At 42.2% G+C, this 12,905-nt stretch overlaps 1 protein-coding gene across 1 annotated transcript in view; it reads left to right on the forward strand.

Annotated features, from left to right (window-relative positions):
* Positions 1–12,905, forward strand: part of ZSWIM6 (zinc finger, SWIM-type containing 6) — a 123,067-nt gene that overhangs the window by 60,463 nt on the left and 49,699 nt on the right. Inside the window, exons 5-6 of the mRNA XM_015406799.1 lie at positions 864–1,012; positions 2,672–2,822. Coding sequence (XP_015262285.1) covers positions 864–1,012; positions 2,672–2,822 — 300 coding nt within the window. The remainder of the gene's footprint in view (positions 1–863; positions 1,013–2,671; positions 2,823–12,905) is intronic.

Below are 12,905 nucleotides of genomic sequence, written 5' to 3' on the forward strand. Positions count from 1 at the left end.
CCCCCCCCGAGCCACTAACAGCACTGTGGGGAAAAAGTAGTAACTTTTTCCCCACCACAGAGAACAATGGTGGGAATGGGGGTAACCTGTTTGGGGGCCCGTAGAATTGGTCCCCTGGTCCAATGTTCTTGAAACGTGGTGCGTATCTTGGGGAGAGGCTCCAGCAGCTACCCTACGAGTTTGGAGCCTCTCCCTCAAACCCGCTCTCCTCCAGCCCCCAGAATATACTCTTATGTTTCCACCATTGACTTCAATGGCCCATAGGATATAATGGGGCTGAAATTGACATTCCACTGGCCAAAAGACTCCCAAATCAGCTCCTACTGAAGTAACTGACCTGTGGGAGTGTTCCCACCGGCCGAAATTGATTCTGTCTGATTCCGCCGAATCCGAATCGGCCAATTTATCTATTTATTTGCACACCCCTACCCATGAGCACTGATTCCTTAAAGTACCTATTACAGCTGATGCTTATACTGGCTTAGGTGCCATATATGGAGTCTTATGTGTGCAGGCTGGTTTGAACCCCGACTCTGCCATGGGTGACCCTGTGGGTGACCCTGAGCCAGTCATACGTTTAGCTTTATCTCCCTTACAGGGTTATTGTGAGGACAGAAAGGGGTTGAGAACCATGTAAGCCATTTGGGGAAGAGGCCAGGGTATAAATTAAATAAGTAAACCCCTCATCCCTTGGCATATGTGCAGAGTTCTACATTTTGCTCCAAGGCTGTTGCTCGCAAGCTAACAGTTCATAACAGGGTGTACAGAAGGAAGACCTATATTTCTGACTTTATTATTGGATGGGGAGTAAGTGATTCCTGCAAAGGATACTGTACAATAACTTTTTTCTGCTGTGCTCCTAGGTGCCCCTGACCCAACAGCAGGTGCTAGCATAGATGATGAGAATTGCTGGCATCTGGATGAAGAGCAGGTCCAGGAGCAGGTCAAACTCTTCCTCTCCCAGGGTGGATACCACGGATCAGGGAAGCAGCTCAACTTGCTTTTTGCGAAGGTAGGTAGGAGTGCCGAGAATATATGCGTCGTGTTGTGTTTTCTTCAAGATGGTCTTAAAGTGGGTCCTATTTGCTTAATGGAACACATCTGGTTATTACTAGCAAATGGCTTCCTGTGGAGGAAAGAGAGTTGATGTGACTTGGGATTCAGTTATGTTTCAAGCTACCCATGTTTGTTGTTGGGATTTGTAAAGCCGCCAGCTGCTAGGTGGAGAATAAAATGGCTTTAAAAATATCTAGCTCTTAAGTTGCAAAGGAACCTTTGGCTGTGATGACTTTAATGACTCAGACAAAAGCATGCAGTACCCATAAATATTTTCAAAGCTTGCACTTTTGAAGCCGGGCTCGTAACGTTCCACAAGTCTTGAGCTGGCTCTGAAGAATTACTACATTCAAGAGAGGACCTTTTAGGAAACATGTAGTATGAAACCTGAAGGGCTAATTAAACACCCAGCACTGGAGATCAATCTAAGTTTTCTCTTCGCATGTTCTGGCTTGCTGTTGACGAAAGTAGTGGTACAATCCAGCCAGTGCTTCCTCTTAGGCCCGCCAAAGCCCTTTCACAAGAGAAGAAATGGCAGTGTTGATAGAACTCCGGGGCAGGGAGTCTTCTGCCTAGCTGGCTGCATTGCAGATGTCCTGCCCACCAACAGACAGCTACAGGCAGTGGTAGTCTTGAGAGTAAAATTGACAGATCATCATAGGAATTGCATCTTTGGGGCATCAAGAATTGGAAACAGGGTAGAAGAAAAGTAGACTCTTATTATCAGCCGAAAAACTGTTTGAGTTGACTCTGTCTAAGCAAGAAATATTGAAGTCAGAAACAGAGAGAAGTATATGAGCCCGAAACCAGAGCCAATTCTTTTTTGGTTATCAAGTCGCAACTAAGGTGACCACATAGGGTTTTCAAGATGTTCAAAGATGGTTTGCCATTGCCTACCTCTGCATAGCAACCCTGCACTTCCTGTGTGATCTCTCATCTAAGTACTAACCAGGGCTGACCCTACTTAGCTTCCAAGATTGGGCTAGCCTGGGTCATTTATTGCAAGGAGATAAAATAATTAAATGTTACTCCTGAAACTTGTGGGGGTGGGGGAGTCCTCCATAACATGATGCCATGTGGCATGGGGAGCTGCAGTGAGGAAAGGGAGTCATCTGGAGTTTTTCTCTCTCCCCGCAAGAACGGAATGACATCGTATGAATGAAAGTCACGTTGGAAGAGGAAGGAGAGCAATTCCTGCTCAGTTCCCTTCAGCATGACATATAGTTGGCCCTCAGTCAAGAGGAACAATACTGGATTGGATCTAAAAGGTCATAATATGAAAAATTAACGTGTTTTCCCAATATTTCGGCACAGAATACCTCCACTCTAAATGAGGTGCTTTTCTGCCACTCACTATTGCCTCTGACACATTATTGTATACTTTCTTTGGTATTGCATTATTGAGTCTTCTTGTAACAGTTTCCTCTCCAATTAGTACAAATTGACAGCATCCAGTGTTCCACAAATAATCTCATTCTTCCGTTGGCATCTTCTTTGTTTTGTTTGCATGTGATTTCCTTCCAATTTTGTTTTCAACTGTTCACACCTTGGGTTTTGGAGTTTCTTTTTTGGCGGCATGTGTTTTGTTTTCCATTGCGTTTATTCTATTTCCTAGGTGCGAGAGATGCTAAAGATGAGAGATTCCAACGGCGCTCGAATGCTGACGTTGATAACGGAACAGTTTATGGCCGACCCGCGCCTGTCGCTGTGGAGGCAACAAGGAACAGCAATGACGGACAAATATAGGCAGCTTTGGGATGAGCTAGGTAAACGCAGAGAAACGCCACTCATGGATGACATGAAGGAATACTGAATGCATTTGTGAGGCTTTTCCCTTGTTAAAAGGAGCCTGGAACAGTTGCCTGTCCCTCGGAAATGTGGCAGCCTGGCAGCTTGTTTTCATGGGCATTTTTTTTGCTAAAGCTGAGAACACATGGCCAGAAATAACCACATGACATGTTTAATAGTAGGAGTCAGAATATAAACACTTCCGAGGTAATAAGTAATCCATTGTATTAACAAGAGCTAGGTTTGCAGCTATTAATAGTAAGTGTTTACTTAGGTCTGCCTATCTCTCGATTCCAAAATGTCTAAGAAAGGACATACGGCTTCAGTGATCACTTTTCATTTGGTGTGGAAAATCATGCAGCTCTCTGTTTTAAACTTAACAGGTGGTGCAGCAGAGACCTAGGTCTCAAAGCTCACATTTTTAGTTAGAAGTGGGTACATGGAAGTGGGTTCCAAGGTAATATTACTCATTATTTTCAGTGTACTTGGGTTTGTGGACTCAAAAGACAGGAAGACACACGTTAAACCAGTGCGCTCTAGCTGTGGTCACCTGCCCCACCCTGACAAGTGCGCACATAAGTAGTGAATGCAGCTGGGCCATTGGACTGAAGACTGCTTGCTGGCTTCACTTAGTGTTAGTAGCTGAGCTCTGCACAAATCTGAACTCAAAAGAATCTGCTGGAAACTGTCATTTACCCTTTGATCCCCCTCCCCCCCAAGAGCTTTCATGTCTCAGTCTACCTCAGTGGAAACTGGGACTCAAACAGCTGTCTTGGTTGTAACTCATGCCTAGTGTTTTGGCGAGCAGCACATACACAGAGTGCCATGTGTGTTTGTGGCTCGTTATGAAATGAATATGACACTAGAGCCAGAGGGGCTAATTACAAGTTGTCGTGGTAATATCAATTTATTTTGCACAGACAAGCAATCAGTAAGAAAGGCCTTACAACACATTCCACCATTCTTCAGGGCATACTATATTTAATAATAGAAAAGAGTAAGTGTCCAGCAGCACTTTAAAGACTAACAAAATTTGTGGTAGGGTTATGAGGTTTTGTGAGTCACTGCTCACTTCAGATACCTGGCTGGTTGAAGCAGGGGGGGAGCCTGTTAGGTCCCAGATACTGCCAGCTTGATATCTGTAAAAACAGCTTCGAATCAGGTGATAGGTGTTTTTGATCCTTAAGAGTTGCGTCTTCCATGCTAGGCCCATTTCAACTGTTTGCACCTGGTGTTAAGTGATATGAACAGAGAACCACCCCACCAGCTACGTATCTCTCTGAAGCTGTCAGGTCTTGCTTATGGTGTTGTGGTATCCCAGGCTAAGACTCCCAAGTACTGTTTCACTGTCCCATTGTGTAGCAAGGCCAGTATGTGTCAAGTCATGCACTAGGTCTTGTGTTCTCTGTTAGACAGGAGCTTCGCTGACAAGTAGTTAAGGAAAGCCTGCATTGACTTTTAAATGGATTGCTGCCTGGTAAAGATCAGCCGTCTCTCGTTTTTGCTGAGGTGATGGGTCAGATGAGATGATGTGTCACCAAAAGCCGATGGATCTGTATGGCTGCCAGTTGTCCATAGAACCACCTGTCTAACTGTTCTTTTGAAGCCTTAATCTCATTCAAAGTAAGGGACATCAAGCCGTTGATGCAGTCGCTTCTAGGCACTACTTTCCCCATGCAGAGCTGAAGCACATACCCAATTTGCCTGGAAACCATTGGCACTGAAGCAGCACAAAGTGTTGTTGATCGTAGATGGGCTCTTTTATCTAGATGTGTGGAGTATGTCTGTTACAACTGTGGTCACTCTTGCCCTTAAGCAGATATTAATTTGGCAGAGCCCATAGACCTGGTATTTGGATTTCCTTTATTAATGTGTGAAATGAGTCAACAGACCCAGACCATCTTAAAATGTAATGCTACATAAATGTAAAATCCCATTCACCTGATAAATGGAGTACAGGTTTACTTTAATTCCAGTGATCATAGACCATGTTTGCATTTATGGCATCCAAGCTCCCATTGTAGATTACTTATGATATCAAAAGCTGTTCAAGAAATGGCTTTTCTCACACAGTTATTTTGTGTCATTTTAAGAAGAAAGGATATACTTTTTTCAGAACAAAGGAATACTTGGTTCTAGTGCAGCGATATCTTGCAGCCTAAAATACCTTGGAGGTTCTGTATCTAATTTGAGCCAGTATTGGGTGTCAGACTTTTGATAGAGAGTTTATTCATTGTATCTTCTGTGCATGCATGCATCTCTTCCAGGTATAGCCAGATAGCAGTAGTGACTATAACATGAATGTTAAGTCCATGTATTCATCTGTGGGTTATTAGTAAAGTGAAAGATGTAGTCAGCAGCCATGTCACGTCCCAGAGTTAAAAATCCAAAAAAACTGTGGTGGTCTACGTAATACCTCTTTAAAGTATGCATAACTGTGCAAGCTTTGGAATTCACCAGAACTCTTCATCAGGCTGGATGTTACAAAGAATGTTTTTTTTTAAGTTTGAAGCAGCTCTGCACATAATGCCTACTTGACCAGAGCTTGTCATCACATCCTAAAGAATCTGGATAACTGGGTTTGATTCCCCACTCCTCCACATGCAGCCAGCTGGGTGACCTTGGGTCAGTCACAAGTTCTCTCAGAGCTGTTCTCTCAAGAGCAGTTCTTAAAAGAGCTCAGCCCCACCTACCTCACAATGTGTCTGTTGTGGGAAGAGGAAGTGAAGGAGATTGCAAACCGCTTTGAGTGAAGGGTGGGGTGTAAATCCAATCTCTTTTTCTTCTTTTCCTTTATCTATTTAAACATTTTTCTTCTTTTCCTTTCACTGTTCTAATCACCTCAAAAGCTTGCACAATGTTGTGTCAATTGGTTGGTACTAATAAAAGGTGTTGTGCTTGCAGTAGAGCTCTTGAGCAAGCAGAAGCACAAGAAAAAGACCATGATAGCCATTTGTGTGAAGTCAAGCTTTTTGTATCCCCACTAGCATTTCTGCAAGATCTTAATGCAACCAACTTCTGCGCACTGTAATATTTAGGGAAGAAAGTTCTAGGTATTGCACAAGATGCACAAGTGGAGCTGCACTAAGCCCGTCTGTGCTTCCACTTGTGGACTGCGGGATTCAAGCCATTATGTAGATGATTATTTAGGTTCATTGGTAATTCAAGTGTATTGCATGCAGGAAGTCCCTGATTCACTCCTCGCCATCTCCAATTTAAAAATCCAAGGTCGCAGATTTTTGATCAAGATCTTTCTCTGCCTGAGACCGTGCAAAGCTGATGCTACTTGGTAGAGGGAATACTCAGCTAGGTGGTTTGATCTGGTATAACTCAACTTTGGTTTTGAAAGGTAGTTCATAAACTGTGCTTGAGTGCTTGGCTGTTCAAATTACTAGACTTCTTGCCGGTTGACAGGGTGTAAGAATTGAAGCGATAATCCTTCATATACTTGGTCTCCCTTCATGGGCCTGGAATGCATGGTACTTATCTGCTGGTGCCTGTTGCTTACTGTTAGCTGATTTCCAGCAAAGGTCAAACTGTTTCCCCGCTTCCCTGGAATAAGTATCCTTGTTCACAGTCATTAGTCTTGTAGCTTGAAATCTGTAACAACCCTGTGGCCATATGTCAAAAAATTAAGTCTGAGTAGCTTCTGGGTTTTCAGGGGGTAGGGAACCATTTTGTTTAGTGTGGGGGGTGAGGAGAGAGTTGACTTTTGTGCCTCTGTGTAAGGATCACATTGCTGCAAGACTGTGCTTTGGAATTAAATGCTGAGCCCGGCCAGATGCTAGACATAGAGAAGAGGCTGAGTTTTGTCAGCAAATGGGATCTGCCAGTTAATTGGTGTTTTCTGTGGGCTTCTGACTGTGATATGAAATTGGAAGCCCTTTAGCCACATGGGTAACACCAGGCCAGAATACAAATGTCACAAGTCACCATTGGGACCCATGGTGAGACAATAGCGGTTCCCACTTGAAAGCCACGCCACTACTGCTCGTTTTAAATATGGGGATTACGATTCAGACGAAAAGACCCATTTGCCTCTTAACTGCAATTTAAACGTCCTCTTAGCAGAAGCTAAGTGACAAATTAAATGAAAAAAAGTGCCCAGGTTTGTTTTTTTTTAAAAGCTGTAATGCAAAACAACCTTTTATTGCTTCTCATGTGCCACGAATAAATCATTATAGTTGTCAACCCTAAACCAAGCCATAATTGGCACAGCTACTGTTATCAAAGTGGGGCTGCTCTTGTGACAGCTTAATAAAGCTGAAACTGTTAAATTAAATCTCTGATGCTTTATCTGATGAGAACAGTCAAGCAGAAGAATCTGAGAGACGAGTATCCGATGCTTGGTGGAGTGATGGAGCCCAACAACTTGTCAACACGTAGATTACAGGATCAGATCTGTTTCTTCTAATCTACGATTTTCATTATCTCTTCCAAGCCTTCCTTCTGTTTTAGAAGTGAGGAAGCATCACACACAAGTCTTAGGTTTCAAAACAAACACTTCAGTCATCATTCCCCCCCCCACATTGTAAAAACAAGTTATCTTTAATTTAAAGTGTGTGGATCTGGCATTGCATTACTTTCAAGCACAGATGAGAAGGTTCCTGTATGTGTTAGAATCAGTGGGGAACTTTCACCGCCATGTTCTCACTCATTCCAAAACTGAGTTGGTTTATAAGTAAGTCTGCATAACCATTTAGGGGTTTGTTTTAGCATTATTGACTTGCCTGTGTTTTAGTTGAGAATCGACTTTCTGAAGTTCTGAATTAGCTTGGTTTCTCCCATTTTGGTCAGGGGTTCTGTGCACAAGCATTCTCAAACCAATCCTGCATATGCCATACAATGATCCTGTATTGATTCTTTGTTGTACAATATATTATAGACAGTGGTGGTTGTGTATTGGAGTTCCTATAACAAGTCACCATTCGTCTCTAAAAATAAAGTCGATGGGAGATAATGCCGAAATAACTGAAAATCTTGGAGCAGTTAAACATTATCCTTGTCTTCCTTGGGGAGGCCACACAGATCCTGCCAAATTTGTCCATATTTTTAAAAAGCTGTGTAGTAAGGTTTATTGTGTATTAGAAATGCAGCACACACCTAATGTTATCTGTAGCTGCCCCTGCTTGTGTTTTGAGTAGCAAAGCTTAAACAGACTCCTTACCAGATGGTGGAATTGTTATGTACAGGGTCATGTTTCTTAAGCTTGCTTGTATTAGCTTAACATGTATTCAAAACTGGCATGTATCCTAAGACTATCCGCTTGCTGTTAGCAGTACTAAATATCCTGATCCTATTACAGAAGCTTGATTTAAGGTAATAACACCAGCATTAAGAACATCAAATTGCACAATAGCTTTTAAAGAGTTCTGAAATCTCTATTTGTGCACATAAATGTACTTTGTATTTAGTTGCTCTTCCAATGTGATCTCCTACTTAATCTTTGCAAATTGGCAAAATTATTCAAAACAACTGTTCTTTATACATGAATCTATAACAAACCAAGTTACATTTCTCATCTTTAGTTTAACCAGAGTTCAGAAGAAGTTGGTAGTCTATTTTTTGAAGTGGGTGTGGGTTTTGTTTTGTTTTTTGTTTTTGTTTTGTTTTTGTTTTTTTGTTTTTGTTTTGTTTTTGTTTTTTACTTTTGAAAGAATAATTGTGTGGGTTGTGTCTGCTGTTCAGGCGGGATAATTTATTTGTGATATGTTCCCCTCTCAAAAAAAAAAAAAATAACACCCCCAAACCTTTTTCTGGTTACTAAGTTAAGAGGATGACATTTTTTCCCCTCACTTCCAGACCTTGCAGTTTTTGAAATGGCAAAAACATTCATTTAAATTGAACTCAAACTTCAGAGTTATCAGCACATCTTAAATGAAAGTTTGGAATTAATAGCAGTGGAAAGAAAAGGTACAAGGACACATTGCCCAAAGGTGGCTTATCATGCCAGTCTTGAATCAAAAGTGACCTAAACACATTGCTATTAACCAATGCTATGCTGTCTATTAGTAGCACACAGTGTACTTGCAGTATACCCCAACATGGCATTTGATACATGGTTTGACTCCTAGTGCCAACAGTTGGATTGTATGGGGGTCACACTTGCAGGTAGACTTCAGGACACAGTCTTAGTTCCCTGAGGCCTGAAAGGATCAAGTGGCAATGGAGGCTTGTAGGGCTTTCTAGCTTTGTATCAAAATGAATAGAGAACAAACAGAGGGTGGGGGCTATTGCAAATATTTGAGAAGGGAAACTGAAAATAAGTAGTTGACATACTCGTTCTAACCCAAGTCTTCCCTTCCGGAAGGTAATATAAGGTGTGACGAGCTTCAGTATGTCAATTTTCTTCCAATGGTTTTTTTCATAATACTTACGTGCTGTCAGTGTTCTAAGGTCAATGTTCTTATGCAATCATTAGGCCATGGTTGGGAGGGTGTTTGTGTTTATAAATTGGCTGCATGCTTAAACAGTCCCCACCCCCAGTATGTGGAAAGCCAGCCTCGTCTGCAGGTTATCTCCTTTCATTGCCTTGGTAATAGGCATTTGACCCTAAAGTATGGAATTGGAAGGGATGATCCTCTGGAATTCCCATCCGAGGCAGTGTGCCACTTTGAGAGGCCGGCTGAATCATTTTAAAGGCATCTGATCCAGTTTCTAAAATGCCATCTTTTAACACAGTAGAACTGGTTCTCAGAGCTGCAAAATAGGGTTGCCAGCTCCCAGGTCCTATTGGGGGTTCCCCCATTTTGGGGGCCTGTGATCTGCTAGCCAGCTTGGCTGGTGGGGAAAACCCCACTCCCCAAACAGAGGCATCGTTGTGTGATGTCCCCAGTGCAATGATAGCACCTCTGGGTGACATCATGGAATTTTGCCCAAAAACTAGAATGTCATGTGCGATGACATCACTTCCAGGTGACATCATCACATCAGGGATGTCATGCGTGACATCCCACCCACCCCTGGAATGCCTCCCAAATCGCCCGTCCACAATGGTGAGGGGACCTCGCAACCCTAGCTGTGAATAGTATAGATCTTGGCTAACTGTTTGGATAATCTTGATCAAGAAGCCACCTGCACTTTGGTACACTTTAGAAATTGATAGGTCATCAAGCCTTTGCTGGAGAACATGGCTGTCTCTTCAAGGGCTGCTGAGAGAGGGGGACTGGGGGTACAACATTCCTGGGCCCAGGGAAGTTTGAGGGCCCATGAAGCTGGGAATCACCCTGCATTCAACAAATGCATATCAGTTCTACCTTTAGCACAGTTCTGCACTGCAGCTACATGGTGCAGGCAAGGCAGAGCAGTGTAAGCAGCAGCTCTGGCTTCCTTCTAGTACTGTTTGCTGTCTTTTTTTTAGCAGCAATTTTTAAAAGAAAGTTCTCCATGGCTGTTGGAAAAACATGAGGATGTTGAGGAAAACATAGGATGTAGCTACACCTCTCAACCAACCTCATATGCCTTCATTCCTCCCCCCCCCCACCTTCTAATTGTTCTGTGGTTTCCTCCACCATTTTGCTGTCTCTTTGTCCCTACCCTGGCTAGGGAGTTTAGGGATACTTAAGTATACAATAGAAAACATTTGTTCATATTATGAACAGAAAGGGTGCAGGTGTGTATCAAGTTAGCTTTCCCCCCAAAATTTATCAGAGTAGTGAAAAGGTGATCTCTGCCCCCCACACACTTTACATGCATTGTGATCTTCATTAATCTGTTTTAATGGTTATAAAAGTAGTATGATAATGCCTCCATTCCAGTTTATATCAAAACATAAAATATTCTAGCTTAGATATTTGACTGTAATTTATGTTTGCAGTTTTAAAATGCATCTTGTTTAGACTTTAGCTAAAGCACATATGAAGTCTGACATTAGAACTTAAAACCACTCCTGCTCCTGAATAATCAGAGGTGATTTTAATTACATGTTAAACAGTCTTCAAGCAATGGACTTTATTATTTTTTATTGTATTGGTGAGACATCTGATACTTGGCCTTCTGTAAATGCAGCTTTGCTACTGTAGGCATTAAGCTTCATCTGGAGCCCACTTCATGAGATGTAAGATGTATCCTATATTGGTAGACTTATTTGTGTTTAATTATAAAATTACAAAATTAGACACATGGCTATAGAGAAAACTAATAAGAGGCACAGGTTCTGCAAATGAATTTGTTGATACAGAGAATCCTCAGGGGCTGATGCAAAGAGAATGAGAGTTTTGAGAATTTTTAATAAATAGGAGGGCATTTGGGGCAGGAACTGCCTGGGTGGGAAAAAGTGAGAAAAGCTGCCCATGTAGTCTGTGGCAAAACCAAAAAGGAAACCACAGATATAACTCCGCATGTAAAGAAGGAAAGCAGTTGTAATACCCATTAAATGCATGCCACAGAGCTATGATACCTTATAATTAACATCGCAAGTTAAATTTTAAAGAAAACATATGCAATTGAAACAGGAGTAAGCTGCCTTGCATAAAATGGGACTTACTTGTAAGGAGGCCCACTAAAGATTGCTGCCAAAAGATTCACTCAGATCTGTCCCTTCAACCCGATCAGGAGTATGGGTAGGGCTAGTTTGGAATTCATTTCCATGGTCACTTCAGTAGCCTAATCTGCCCCTCCTTGCCTGGTTTCTTTTTTCTTTGGGAGGGGGGAGGGGAGGGGGGAGGGGTAGAGAGAGCTTGGAGCTCACCCACCTTCTGTCCTTGCAGGATAACACCAATTTTCCACATCTCCCCAATTTCCTTCCCCTTATAAGCATGTTCATGTTGCTGTGAGTTTGCTTTTTTGCTTCGGCTTAGTAGAAATATTTTTAAAATATTTTTTCAGTTTAGTGCTTTTTGAGAGACACTGATGTCTCACTTTATTCAATGGGGCTTGTTCCCAGGGAACTTGTCTTTCACCTAAATTTGATCGATAATGTGTTTCAGTGTTCTGGGTTGGCCCTTGGCTGGAGAGTCTTCCTGGTACTGCTTGTTCCTGGTTTGTTGCTGTTCTTTTGGGTTTTTTGCACTGTATCCTATTGCAGTTACTCTGTTCATAGTAACAGGAACCCAACTGATTTATTCTGTTATGCTATTAATTTTAGATGGTCATATGGGAGGGTGGTGGAATTTTTGTACTGGGGGGGCATGGTGGTTCTCGGCAGCCCTGGCCTCCTGAAGACTCTCCTTCCCTCCCCCCCAATATTTTAAAAAGAGAAGAACCTTGCTTTGCATTATATGGAGTGTTGCAGTGCTATTCTGCTACAGGTGCTGGTGCTGTATAGGTTTATCCTGAGCCAATCTGATTACAGTTAGGTTGGCCTTAACTGAGCCCCTGGAGGCTAACTGTACTTGTGCAAAATGAAAGTTATCTTATTCATCAAGTGCCGGCAAATCCAGATTTGTCCCCACACTGTTGACTTCCTGTGAATGTACTTGGGTGTGAGTTTAGAAGCTCCTGTTTGTCGCAGCAGTGTTAAAAATTCTGAAGCTGTGAAGACCTTGCTCTACTAATTAAGTATTCAGGGCCTTGTCTGATATACTCTGGTTTCTTAGCACGTGATTTCCCCCTTCATAAATATTTACAGATCTTCAGATGGCTATTCTTGGTTTGTCTGAACTAGTTGCCATAAGCATTTCCTGTCTGTGCACTGTTGTTTAATAGCTGAAGTAATCCAATCAATGTACAAAGACTGTTCCCTGCTGTCTAGATAAGTCAAAGACCTATTTCCTGTTTGACAACCCATTTGTAACAATTAAAATACATTATGGCTATTTTTTTTAAAAGCAAAACTTCAGCCCTACTCTTGATTGTTGATCAAAGCACTCAATGATATCAGTTTTCATTGGTACAAAGTAAGGGGGGGGGAACCCACTAAATTCGAAGGCTTTATAGTTGCAGTCTTTCCATTGAATATTGTCCACGATCATATATGGTGGAATGGCACTTAGGGTAGGATGAAACACCTTTATCCAGAGAACAGCCCCACCTGAGTATCCCCACCCTCATTTTGGTGAACCTTGTGGTCAGAACAGTCCTGCAGGATTTGTGTCTCAAGAGACCTAGAAATGGTGCTCATT

The sequence above is a fragment of the Gekko japonicus genome, unplaced genomic scaffold (genome assembly GCF_001447785.1).
Source record: "Gekko japonicus isolate JY-2015 unplaced genomic scaffold, Gekko_japonicus_V1.1 scaffold700, whole genome shotgun sequence".
NCBI classification, from domain to species: domain Eukaryota; kingdom Metazoa; phylum Chordata; class Lepidosauria; order Squamata; family Gekkonidae; genus Gekko; species Gekko japonicus.